This window comes from Macaca nemestrina, chromosome 2 (assembly GCF_043159975.1).
Source record: "Macaca nemestrina isolate mMacNem1 chromosome 2, mMacNem.hap1, whole genome shotgun sequence".
Taxonomy (NCBI): Eukaryota; Metazoa; Chordata; class Mammalia; order Primates; family Cercopithecidae; genus Macaca; species Macaca nemestrina.
In genome coordinates, this window is record NC_092126.1 from 118,467,301 (window position 1) to 118,479,640 (window position 12,340).

The 12,340-nt window shown below is 43.3% G+C and overlaps 2 protein-coding genes across 6 annotated transcripts in view; one reads left to right on the forward strand and one right to left on the reverse strand.

The window, feature by feature from the left end:
* Positions 1 to 12,340, forward strand: part of LOC105480634 (calcium voltage-gated channel auxiliary subunit alpha2delta 3) — a 932,903-nt gene that overhangs the window by 779,682 nt on the left and 140,881 nt on the right. The gene's annotated exons all lie outside the window — the stretch shown is intronic.
* On the reverse strand, positions 2,741 to 9,477 carry LOC105480595 (leucine rich repeats and transmembrane domains 1; the record flags this gene model as incomplete). The annotated part of the gene is made up of 2 exons (XM_011739686.2): positions 2,741 to 3,174; positions 8,871 to 9,477. Coding segments are annotated over 2 exons (1,041 nt in total), but the record flags the coding sequence as incomplete, so codon positions are not given.

Here is a 12,340-nt window from a genome sequence, read left to right on the forward strand (position 1 = left end):
AACAATTTGATTTATATTTTTTTCTGTGCTGAGAAGCTGTTGACATTTCAGGGTAAGTAATTATTTTCATTGCCAACTGCTGTTTGTGGTGACTGTAGGCAAAAGATAGAAATCTGAATATAAGTATGCATCATTTTAATCATTTTCCTTAAAGACTGCCCATAAAGCAGGAAGTCTGCCCGAGTTATCATCTGTACTTAGAAATCTAAAAGGATATGAGTGTTGACAAGCAAGGATTCTAGTCACGTTCAGGGTTTTCTGTGGTGGATCAGAAACTCCCTCATGTAATCTCTGTGGGTAGGGGGACTGGGTTGACCTCCACTGTCACCAAACCTCTGGCAGGGCCCAGTGCACCTGCAGATTGAAATCACTGCAGTAAAAGGAAGCATGCGTTATTGGCCTCAGTAGCTCTCAGCTAATGTAGTATCTGTTCGAGTGGCTCATGGGTGTCAGGATTACACAAGAATGCCTTGCACCATGCCTGGTACACGGTACACAGCGTGAGCTCTGGAAACATCTGGTGAAACTGGGATGACGTATAAAAACATATAAAATTCCTTTCTCACACTGCCTTCTTGGCCAACCATCCTCAGTCCAGAGCCATGGAAAGAAAGGTTTTTTTCACTTGGAAAGTAGTCACTACGTCCATAAAGAAGGATGTTGAGCCATGTCCACTGAGTGACCCATGGAGAGGAGGTGCCAGGGCCTGGGACAGAGCTGATGGATTGGCAGGCTTTCCTTGGGGCCTTTCTTTGATCTACAATCTAAGGTATTTCAGTTTCTTTTGATATTCAGAAAAAAAAAATTACCATCAAAATTTAAACTTCATCCCCTAGAAAAATCATCTGGCAAAATTGCTGCTCCAGAAAGGTGGTCCATCTTTAGCCTTGGGTGTGTGGGGCCCACACTAGCTATGAAGCACCATGGCAGGTGTAGATTGTCTCTGTGGTTATTAGAGGTGCGTCGGTGTGAGACCTGCACAGTAGATGTGGTAGGTTCACCCGTTTCCCTGCATCTGTCTGATATGATAGATATGATAGATACATGTGAACCTTCCATTCACATTTCAGTGAGAGAATGGACTACTGATTTAGGATCCAAACCAATCATTACGTGGCCTTACGGAGTGAATGTAGAGCCAGTACCCTGAATGGCATATGTGTTTTATCCTTTGAACCAACTCCAGTTGATTAGTTCTGGTTGCCTACAGTGCTGTCTTGTGAAGGCATCTGTGATGCTGAGCTAGGAAGAGTGCTGGGATTGATTAGCAATGTCTGTCATGGCCTCTGGATGAAAAACTGGCCCTATATTTGCCATTCTCTGCTTTTAACATGTCCATAACTCCTCTGTCCTCTCTTCTTGTGTAAAATGATTTTAATACTAACAGGTGACTGTGAGCATCATGAGAGAGAACAGGTAGATTCCACTTTAAGAAAACCTAGCATGAAAAAATGCACATTTACAAAATTGATAAATCTGGAGCCAATTATTTCTATTACAGAAAGATTCCATGAAAGGTTCCTTTAAATAGCCAGTTCCCCTACTGCATTGAAATGATGATTCAATTTACAAAAATTCACTTTGCATGCAACTCTTCAAGACCATGTCTGTGGAGTAAAGACAGCCACACCTGATTTTTTAAAACCATGGCCTAAATAACATTGAAGATAGCTGCCGCCACCTATCTTGAGTCTCTTGGTAATTCCCACTCTCTGCAGTCTTCCTTCTTACTCCTATCCCAGCGTGGGGAGTAGACGATCTGGGTGGTGGACAACAGCTGCTGGCTTCCACCCTGACACGGCTGCGTTTCATTAGTGGGTAAACTGATTGCTCTGAGTATGTTTATATGTGGGTGTGGTTGTACAACTCTGTGCACTCTGTGTGCTATGTATGCAGATACAGATACACAAAAGTCATTATCTCGCTCTCAGCCCAACCTAAATTCATTCCTGCTGTAAGAGTTCTAAATGGAAGGTTCCAATCCCTTGGTGGATATGGCCTTTTGGTAATATCTGCCCCAAATTCTGGCTCCCCATCCTCTTTGTGTTTGTTTATATGTTATTTACCCTTGCATTAGAAAAATTCCTGAGACTCGGGGCCTGAGTCCTATTATCCGGACATGGAATCTTCCTCTTCCTCTGAGGCCTACAAAGCCCCAAACGATTTTCTGATTTAGAAAATGAAATAGACTTTGACTCTTGGGGCAAGCTATGAAATTCCCAACCAACAGACACTCCCATTAAATACATAACATATACAACATCTGAAAGTATCACTGATCCAGCATGAACTTGAATTATAGAGGCATTCGGTGCTCCTCGGGTAAGATCACCAGCCTCTTCCCAGGCACTCAGAATTGGGCAGTTTTCCAGTGGACCATAAAGCTCCAGGAATGCTGACTGGCATGTGTGTTTGAATTTCGGTTGCTCTGTAAAAGGAACTTAATCCACAGAAGAGTACCTGGAAGAGATGGCATCTTCCCTTTCTCTGTGTGTTTTACCCCCACATAGAATCATCATCATAACTTCTCAGGCCCAGAGCACAAGTATCATCTCTATTTTGCCTATGGTATTTTTTAAATCACAACATAAATTCCTCCCCAGAAATATTTTTTACAGACACATCTTTTTTTTTTTTTTCTTTTGGCAAAAGCAAAATGAGACTAACAGTAAACACATCAGCCCTACTCAGACACTATCTTCTGGCCTGCAATGACCAATCCTATTTGAGACAAAAGCTCTCAGGCTAGTGAGCTGTCAAATCGCTCTTTTTCTTCCACCTTCCCAGGATCATTGGTTTGCACCAAGGGTCCCCCATGGTACTGGGCTGTGATTGCCGCATAGGTGCAGCCATAGATGGCAGCTGCCAACATCATGAGACACACAATCCCACACACAACCCCAGTGATGATGACGGTGGCAATAGCATGACGCAGGTTGGCAGGCCTTGGCTTGGGTTTGAGCTCGCACTCCAAGAGGTCTCGCTCCCCCGAGTTGTGGTTCTCAGAAGGCCTCAGGACCACACCGTGGGTAGAGCCGGGCCGCTGAGGCTGCGAGGACTCTGGATCAGGAGCAGCAAGAGGGCAGGGCTGGTACAGCTCATGAGGAATCCTAAGGAGGTCCTTTCCCTTCCAGGTGTCTGGTGATCCACAGATGACACCGTCTGTTATTCCCCCTTTAAAAGACAAAAGCAAAGGACAATAACAGAGCCTTGATACAACAGAGTTCCAGAATCCTCTGCCTGCAAAAACTTAGGCAGATGGAATTTATGAAGTACCATTTTTTTTTAATCCTGGAGTCAAAGAATGTAACAACCATATTTTATGATTTTAAGATTCCTAAATTGGCTAAATACTAAAAATGCCACACACTAAATTGGCAATTACTTATGACCAAGAATTCATTAGAAGCCCAGTAACCTTCATGTTCTGCAAATGCTCAGAGAAAACAATGCAAAAGCGGACAAGAAGGCACGCTGGGGGCCAATGGTGAGCACGGCTGCCCACTGCATTCCTGCCACTCATGGCCCCAGTGAGCCCCACAGACAAGAAATCTTTCGTGTACCAGATTCCTATTGGAAATCTAAGGAAAAAATAAAATAAATGTGCGTTGTTGTGCTGTTATGTGTTCATTACAAAGATCCTGTGTGTCTCAACACTGTTCAGTGATGCCAAATGGAGAGATGGAGTGGTCTTGGAGTGATCTGTGGATTTGACAATACTGGAAATTTAGTTCCTGGAATTAGGGATCATGAATGTGTCTCCTCAGGCCTCAGAACATTTACGGCTTTGAGTACTGAACTTTCTAATGGGTTATTAAACCCAGTTTCCCTTCCCTGCAAGGTGATGGATATCCTCAGGTGTGTAGACTGCTGTTGGTCACGGGGAATTTGGGTGGTCAGTCATTCTTTCCTAGAAAGAGCACTGAGGTAGCAGACTGAAGTCTAGTCTAGTGTGACCACTGATTTTCTCTTTGGCTTTGGGAAAATGCACTTTGCTGACTAAATTTTCTGCCATGAAAGCATCCTATTTGTATCCAACTTGATGGTTTACAAAGCACTGTTAGATAAGTCCTAATACTCCACTCTTGTAGGTAACTCTTGTCCGGACTCACAGAATTCGTGAGTGGAGGAAACAACATCCAAACCCAATTCTCCATCCTCCGTCCAAGTTTTTTCCACTGCACTCACTGCCTCGCCACTTCCTCCTCTCAGGAGCATTGTGAGGTCAGAGGAGTGGGCAGGATGGCCCTCGGCACTGTCTTCTAGGAAGCCTTTGAGTGGACAGAACTGCCACATGACCTGTGCCTTGGCCCTTTCAGGCTGCCATAAGCACCTCCCCTAGGCCAGCTGAGAAGATTGGCACTGCTGTTAGCAAAGTTAGATTGGAGGAGATTCTTAGTACACACAGTAAGTGAAATATGAAATTATACCAGAAAGACATATGCAGAGGGCATCACTTCAACATTATTAGCACCCTCCATTGCGTGGCACTTCAGAGTTCTAGGAATGCTTTCACATTTATTCTCTCTAAGCCTACAAGATAAGTCCTAAGTGGCCCTGTAAGTACATAGGGCCTATCTTGCAGTGCAAGGATTATCAGGTGGCCCCAACACACCAGGGTAAGCGGCAGTGGCAAAATTCAACCCATGTCCTTTTTGCTGCCACTGCTTAAAACTGAATCACCTACCACCAGAGTCTCTTGGATTCCTCCTGGCTTTTCTAGCAATCCTCTGAGGAAACAGTCCCCACCTTAAAGCAGAAAGATAAAGGGAATTTCTTCCTTTTTTGAGCCACTGATTTTCATGAGGCCAGAGGTTCAGAGCAGCTGCTCCAGATGAGTCCAAAGTGCCATTGAGATTAAGGATTCTTACCTCATGGACCATTTCATTCCTCTGCACCTGACCATAAGAGCCTCTTCCAGGAAGTTGGTTGCAAGACAAAAAGGTCAGAGAGACAGAAATGAAGTGATGGGGCATTGAGAAGTAGTCATGATATTTCATCCAGCCAGAGAGCATGGAGACTTCTACAAGGGGAAGCAAGGCCACCTGCCAGGGGGATGGACAGGTTCATCAGCTGACTTCCACCTTGACTAGGGTGGTTTACCCAATCACCCCAGACTTAAGAACTGCTTCTCTCCAGTTCCAGACTTTCTGCCATTCAGTATTAGGGTGGGAGCCACAGCCTCTGGACCCAGAGCCAAGGAAATACCCAGACTAGAGCCTGGGACATAGCTGGAAGGCAGGGGCTATGGCTGCCAAATGCTCTATGGTCTCCTGTGCAGGTGATCCTCAGCCAGGATGCAACTCCCACTCTCCACCATTTCATGGGCCGTGACCCCCTAGCCAAATCTGCTGATTATAGCCGGAGGGTCCCACATCCTTCTAGATTCATGTAACTGACAATGCAGGAAGCTCCAGCTTGCCAAGTGCTCATTGTTCTCTATCTGATCACTAGTAGCTCTTCACCTCTGTCTTGGGAGAAACTAGATTCAAATCTTGAGTCTGAACATTACTTAGCTGTGCAGCCCTGAAAAACTTCCTTGACCACGTTGTGCCTCTGCTTGCTCATCTGGAGAGTGGGAGACGAGGATAATTAAAATTCACTTCCCAAGATTGCTCTGAGGACTCAGTTGGATAAAATATGTCAAGTATTTAGCATAATACCTAGCTCAGAGTAAATGTTTAATGAAGTGAAGATGACTTGTTTACTAGTAAATAGAGAGGAATAGTAATCATACAATCTGTGTGCATATTTCTGTGGAAGAGATATTATTATGTATTCACCAAAGCACATCTTTTTGCTCTTAGGCCAGCAGAAAGACTAAATTTTCCCACTTTTTGTGGTCCATTTGGGGCCATGTGATTGAATTCTGGACAATGGAACCAATTAATGCCACCTCCAGGCCATAAAACCCCAGTGTAATCCGCCATGCATTTTGTTGCCACTTGGGGATGACCTTAGAGGCCACGTGATAAAGTTGGTGGCATCACAAGCTGGAGGGGGCTTATGTCCCTAAATGGCTGCATGGAATGCAGACCCTGCCCCCATTTCCCTTGAACTATGACATGAATGAGCAACAGATTTTATTGCACATATAACTAAAGTCTGGGCTAGTCTGTTATGTCAATTAGCCTGCCCTTTCTAATACCTGTAGTGTTTGCATTTGTTTATATATCTTTTTTAAAAAGAAGATCTTGACTAATATCTGTTTCCTTATTTTGCCTGTATTCAATATATGTATAATCCGACTGCCTCCCGTGTTTGGCACGTATTTGGATTTTTCCTAGTTATGTTGGGACATCCAGGTCTTATTACCCCAAATCAATTTTTGCCTCTCTCCGAAGAAAAGCTGTGATCTGTGCTCATGCAGCTCTGTTGGGAGGGAGTGTTGAACTGCATCACAGAATCTGAGGACCGGAGTGGGCCGTAGGAACTCCCTGGCTTAAAACTATCAGTTTCCCTCTGGTGACACTGAGTGCTAGTGAAGTTGTCCTGATTTTCCCAAAGACCACCAGCAAGTTTGTGGCAGAGTAGGGCAGAATGCATCCCATCCCAGGTTGCTTCCAGTGCCCTAGTCCTGGGAACTGTTTTTTTTTTAATCAAGAAATGTTCTTTTATTGAAAACTGTCTTTCTGTATTGGGCTGGCCTGTGCTTACGATTTGATCCAGAATACAATAGTTCAAGCCACTTTACCTGTAGATGTAAACAATTTATTTGCAACCTCTAATAAGAAAGATGTTGCCATAGTATGTGGCTGCTGTTGCTGGTTGGCTTGAATGCCGACTGGTTATTGATTATGTAGTTTGCTGTTACATTGTTGAGAAGGATTTATTCAATATCATAAGTTTGAACCCATGTTGTATTCACCCTAACCTCATTCCTGCTGAGAACCGCTGCAACCATGCAGACACTGTTGATTCCCTAATTCATGTCTGTAGCTCCAACATCTTCCTGAGCTTCAGGCTTAAATATACAACCTCCAACTCAACCATTCCCCATGGATCTGTACAGGACATCTCAAACTTGACATGCCCCAAGCTGAAGTCCTAGTTGACCACCTCCCCAACACACTCACTCGCTCCCCCCAGTCTCCTCTTTGCCCCTTGTCAGCTGAAGGCATCACCATTTACCTGGTTATCACTGCAGGACAAATCAAAATAGACGTTCCCATAATTATGGTCTTCTCTTAATCACCCACTCCAACCCATTAGCAATGTCTGTCAGTTCAGTATTCCAAGTATCTCCCAGCATTGATCAGGTCTCGCCACCCTGGTTTGGGCCACCATCATCTTCGCTGGCTGACTGAAATCACCTTCTCCCTCATCTCCCTGGTTCTTCTTCTGCAGCCTTTGGTCAGTTCCCCCAAGAGTCTACAGAGTGACCTTTTACATTGTAATCAGATCATATTGTTCCCTTGACTAAAACTGAAGAGTTTTCCATCTCACTTAAAGTCCAGGCATCTTGGACTTCTCTGCACACTTCTGCATGATCTGGCCCCCAAGTACTGGTGTTGTCTTGTCTGTGTCCACTCACTCCCTTCCTCTGCACTAGCCGCTGTCTTGTCTCTCTTTTTGTCCCGCAGCCAAGCCAAGTTTTCCCCCTCATCAAGCCCTTTGTGCTCACTATTCCTTCCCCCAATTATCTCATGGCTCATTCCTCCGCAGTCTTTGGGCTCTGCTCAGCCATGTCACCTCCTTGGAGACATCTTCCCATCCATCCTATCAAAAATGAGACCCCCATTCTATCACTCTCCCCTTCCCCTGCCTCATTGTTTCTTAGCACTAATTACTATTCTAAACATGTATCTTTATTTATCATCTTATTTAACATCTGTTTCTACTACCAGAATGAAATCTCTATGAGGTTAGGTACTGCCATCTTTTCAGTGGCTGACATACAAAAGGCACTCAAATATAGGAATGAATGAATCATGCTGAGAGCTAGAAGGAGAGAAGCACTGTGAAGTGGAGGAAAGAATGTCGGGTCAAGACCCAAAGGCCATGCATTCTGTTCTCACCTGGGCTTCTGCTCTGTGATCTTGGGCAGGTCACTGAACCTCTCTGGGACTCTTGCCTATTGACAACGAGGGTTGGCAAACTTTTCTGTAAAGAGCCAGATAGACAACACAGCCCCTGTCACAACTACTCTGCTTTTATAGTGCAAAGCAACCGCTCATTCAGTATATAATGAATGGGCATGGCTGTGTTCCAATAAAACTTTATTTACAGAAACAGGAGATGGACTGTGGCCCTGGGGCTGTAGTTTGCTAACCCTGGGTGGTTTCCAGAGCCCCTCATCTTTAATAGTCTGAGATCTCTTGCTTTGCTCTTGTCATCGAGTTAAAGAAATTGTGAGTAACTTTAGAGAGAGGCCCTGTTGCACCCAATTTCAGTGACAGTGGTGTTTGCTAAAGCAGAAAGGATAATTTTAGAGAATTACAGTTGTCAAATGGGTAGAAGCAGACAAAGAGAGAAAAGTATCCCAGAGAGAGATAACCATACCCATAATTGGAACACACTTGAAAATAAGAGTTTCGTGCTATTTGGGGTTGAGCAGTTATTCAGGTGGTGATTGAATGTCCTCCTTCTTAACAGCATACTCCCAGATAAGTAACTTCATGTTGTATTAATTAAACAAGTGAAAGTTATCTCCATGTAACATATTTGTAGATTAATTTAGATCCTGAATTTAAACACCTTCTAATGACTCACTTGACTCTTTTGCCATACCGTGAAATGGCACCGATGTGTAAAAGCTCAAATCCATCCCTTACACACTCCTCCACATTCTTTCTAATGCAGAGAACAGATGAGATTCATCCTAGGCTGGTAACACACAGATGGGGGGGTTCCAAATAGACATGACTCACCTTTATAGATAAATTTCTCCAACCAGAGTTTAAGGCCAAGCAAGTGGCAATTGCATTTCCAGAGGTTGTCCTTGAGAAATAAAAGCCTCACACTGGGCATGGATTCTAGGAGCGCTCGATCAAGCTGCTGAAGCTGGTTTTGTTGAACCGCAAGTATAGTTAGGTTCTCCCAAGTCTCTCCCAGGGATGTGGGAAGGTGGCTTATGTTGTTTGATGACAAATCAAGCTCCCTCAGCTGAGGGAGGGAATGGAAAAGTCTGCTTTCCAGGGAAAGGAGTGAATTCTGGGTTAGGTTTAAAACCTGCAAGTGCTGAAGCCCATGGAAAGCTCCAGGGGCCAGATCTGAAAGGGAATTGTTGGACAAGTTTAAGGCCGTGAGCCATGGCACTGACGTAAATGCAAAAGCAGGAAGATGGTGTATCTGATTATCTTGTAAATGCAGTGTTCGAGTCTGAGGAGGTAAATGGGAAGGAATTTCAGCCAGACCCTGCTGGCTGCAGTCTACAAAATTTGTAGATGAGTGACATCGGCACTTGTCTGGGCAGCCATATACCACCTGGAGCAGGACAATCACACTGGAAAACAGGAGCAGTTCACCTACAACAAACAGAAAGAAATTGGGATAGGAACCAGTTTGGGAGGTGTGGTATCAGCACTTTTTCCCCTTTGAATTTACAGGTAATGTGCTTTCCAGCCAGGTAAGACCTTCTACAATCTGGAAGAGAGGTTCTGTCACTCATCATCTTTAGTAGAGCCGGGCTGGACAGAGTACATCCCCAGTGTCAGTAACTACTGCAATCTTTGTGCCAACTATTGTTGGAAGCCTTGAGAAAAGTACTCAGTGTCTTCTGATTCAGAAGATGGAAGACTTAGTGATATCAAATAGAAGAGTGAAAAAAATATTTGGGGGATATATGCCCTTTGTAGGCCACAGCAGAATTATGTGGGGCCAGATGTGTAAAAGAGTGATAGAGGATTTCAGATATCCTCATTTCTGTAAAGTATGCAGCAGAACAGTGCTGTCTAATACAACGTTCTGTGATGATAGAAGTGTCCTGCATCTGCTGTCCAGTATGGGAGCCAATAGCCATGTGTCGCTATCGAGCTCTTGAGATGGCACTACTGCAACCAAGGGACTGAATTTTTATTTGCATTTCATTTTAACTATTTTAAACAAAAATAGCCACATGTGGCTAATGGTTACTGTATTGGATAAGGCAGATCTAAAACACTGCTACATATTGATATCCATTTTTGCCGTTGTAATTCCATGAACAAGGATAGTGTCTGCTGCTTTTTTATTCAAGATTATAAAAATATAGAAAAATATTATTTTTATATTATTTTATAAAAATATTATTAAGAATAATATAATGAATACCCCTTTTCTGTAACAGTTCTGCAAGTCATTCATGGGTTATCATACTTCCTTGATTCTTTTTCCTTTTAACTCAAAAGAGCAATGCATGACTTACGCAGTTGAACTTACTTTGATTCATGCCTAATTTCTATTTTCCAGCATAAGCCCCTTTCCTCACACCATTACTGATGTATCTCTCCAGACAGTTTAAAAACAATCGTTAGTAATGACAAAAATAGCAAATAACCATATAGCATACAACTACCATTCTAAGTGCTTTATAAATATGTATATTAATTAATCCTCATAACCTTGTAAATATGGTTCCATTATTACCCCCTTTTGAAAGATGAGGAAGCTAGGCACAGAAAAGCTGAATCACTTGCCCAAGTTCACATGGAGAATAAGTATTATAGCAGAGCTGTGATAAGGACCAGGGCTGTCTTCCTCCCTCCAGAGTCTGTCAGAGTTCTTATCTGCTGTGCTCTGCTGCCTGTCAAATACACACACACGCACACGCACACACACACACAAACACACACACTGTTTTGCATAACACTTTTTAAAAATCCAAATAAATGTAATCATCAACATGTCTCAGTCTGCAATTTGCTCTGTTCACTCAAAACTGATCTATCCACATTGATACGTGGAAAGCTAATTCATTCATTTCAACTGCTGTAGCATATTCCATGGTGAGACCATGCCACATTTAGTATTAATATTTACCCCCACTCTTATGAGGGGTAGTTGAGCTGTTGCAGTTTTTTTCTTCATTCTAAATGATGCTGTAAAATAGCATCCTTGTTCAGACTGCCATGGCTGTGCAGGAACTGGGAGAGGGTCTCTGGAATCCAAAGAAGTCTTCTTACAGGGCTCAGAGAGGAGGTTAAGTTCACATTTTCTTAGATACTGCTCTGTCATTCACCAAAGTAGCTATAACACTCCCTTCTGGTTTTTTCCTGAGACTTGAATTTCAAAATATGGGAAACATCTGTCAAGGGCATTTTATTATAAAGCGGTAGAGGAATTCGTTAGGCCACACAATAATATTCAAAACTCAAAATAGTTATCTACTCATAGTTGAAGCTCTTGAAAGGGGCTTTGTTTGCTCGCTTGCTTGCTTGCTTTGGGCCTCAACTAGGGAAACACAGTGTGGCTGTCATGCACTTGAGCCTTTTCCCCTTTCTTCCTTAAATTCTCTAGTGAGGCTAACAGTGCTCTAGGGCAATAGGGAATATGTTTAGAGAGCCTTCTGAAAGAGATTCTTCTCAGTTTAATTTAGTTCAAGGGATGCAGAACATCACAGTCCCCTTCCCCTTTCCAGAATATCAAAGAGCAAAACCACTGTTTTCCTTTCTATAATTTTGCAAATAATCTAAATGACTCCTTTGAAAGCCAAAACGTCTTCCCCTCAGTAATGAACGGACACCCCTCACTTTTAGCTGCGGGGCTCAGGTATTAATTAGTTGCAGGAAATTAATTCTTAAACCAGAGAATATGTTTGCAGCAGAATCCACTAATCTATTAATGAAAGGCTTGCCTCTCTGAGATTGTAGCCAATTTGTTCATTCTTTCTTTGGTTCCACTCTTCCCCTCAAAGGAATAATATATGAACTCCAACTCCAAGCACCATGTTTTCTATGAAATGGCCCGTGACATGCCAACTGCATATTCATGTCATGGCTGCATACATTTCTTTCCACCCTCTTCCTCTGCACCCAACATGCACAAACATAAATCCTCCCATGCAGAGACATTTTTCATATCTGTCCAGTCTTTTAAGACAGACGACTTGAAAATAGATTTCCCATAGATACCTTTGTGAGGGGATCCCGTCTTTCTCCCAGACAAGAACTTTTCCAATGGGAATTGATCAGGGCTCACCTTTCATGACTGAGTCTTCTCGGGCGTCCTTGCTGACCTCGTAGACCCCTTAATTAATGTGCAGAGCAACACACGAAGGGCATGGCAGACTGGGAGCCCAGCTTTACATTCAGTCTTTCTGAACCCTGCCCTTGCTTTCCTTCAATGCAGAAAACAGTTGTTGCTTTCAAAAGCCCACTTATTTAAGCAGCCCTTCCCCTTGTCTCCATCTGGCTGGGATCAG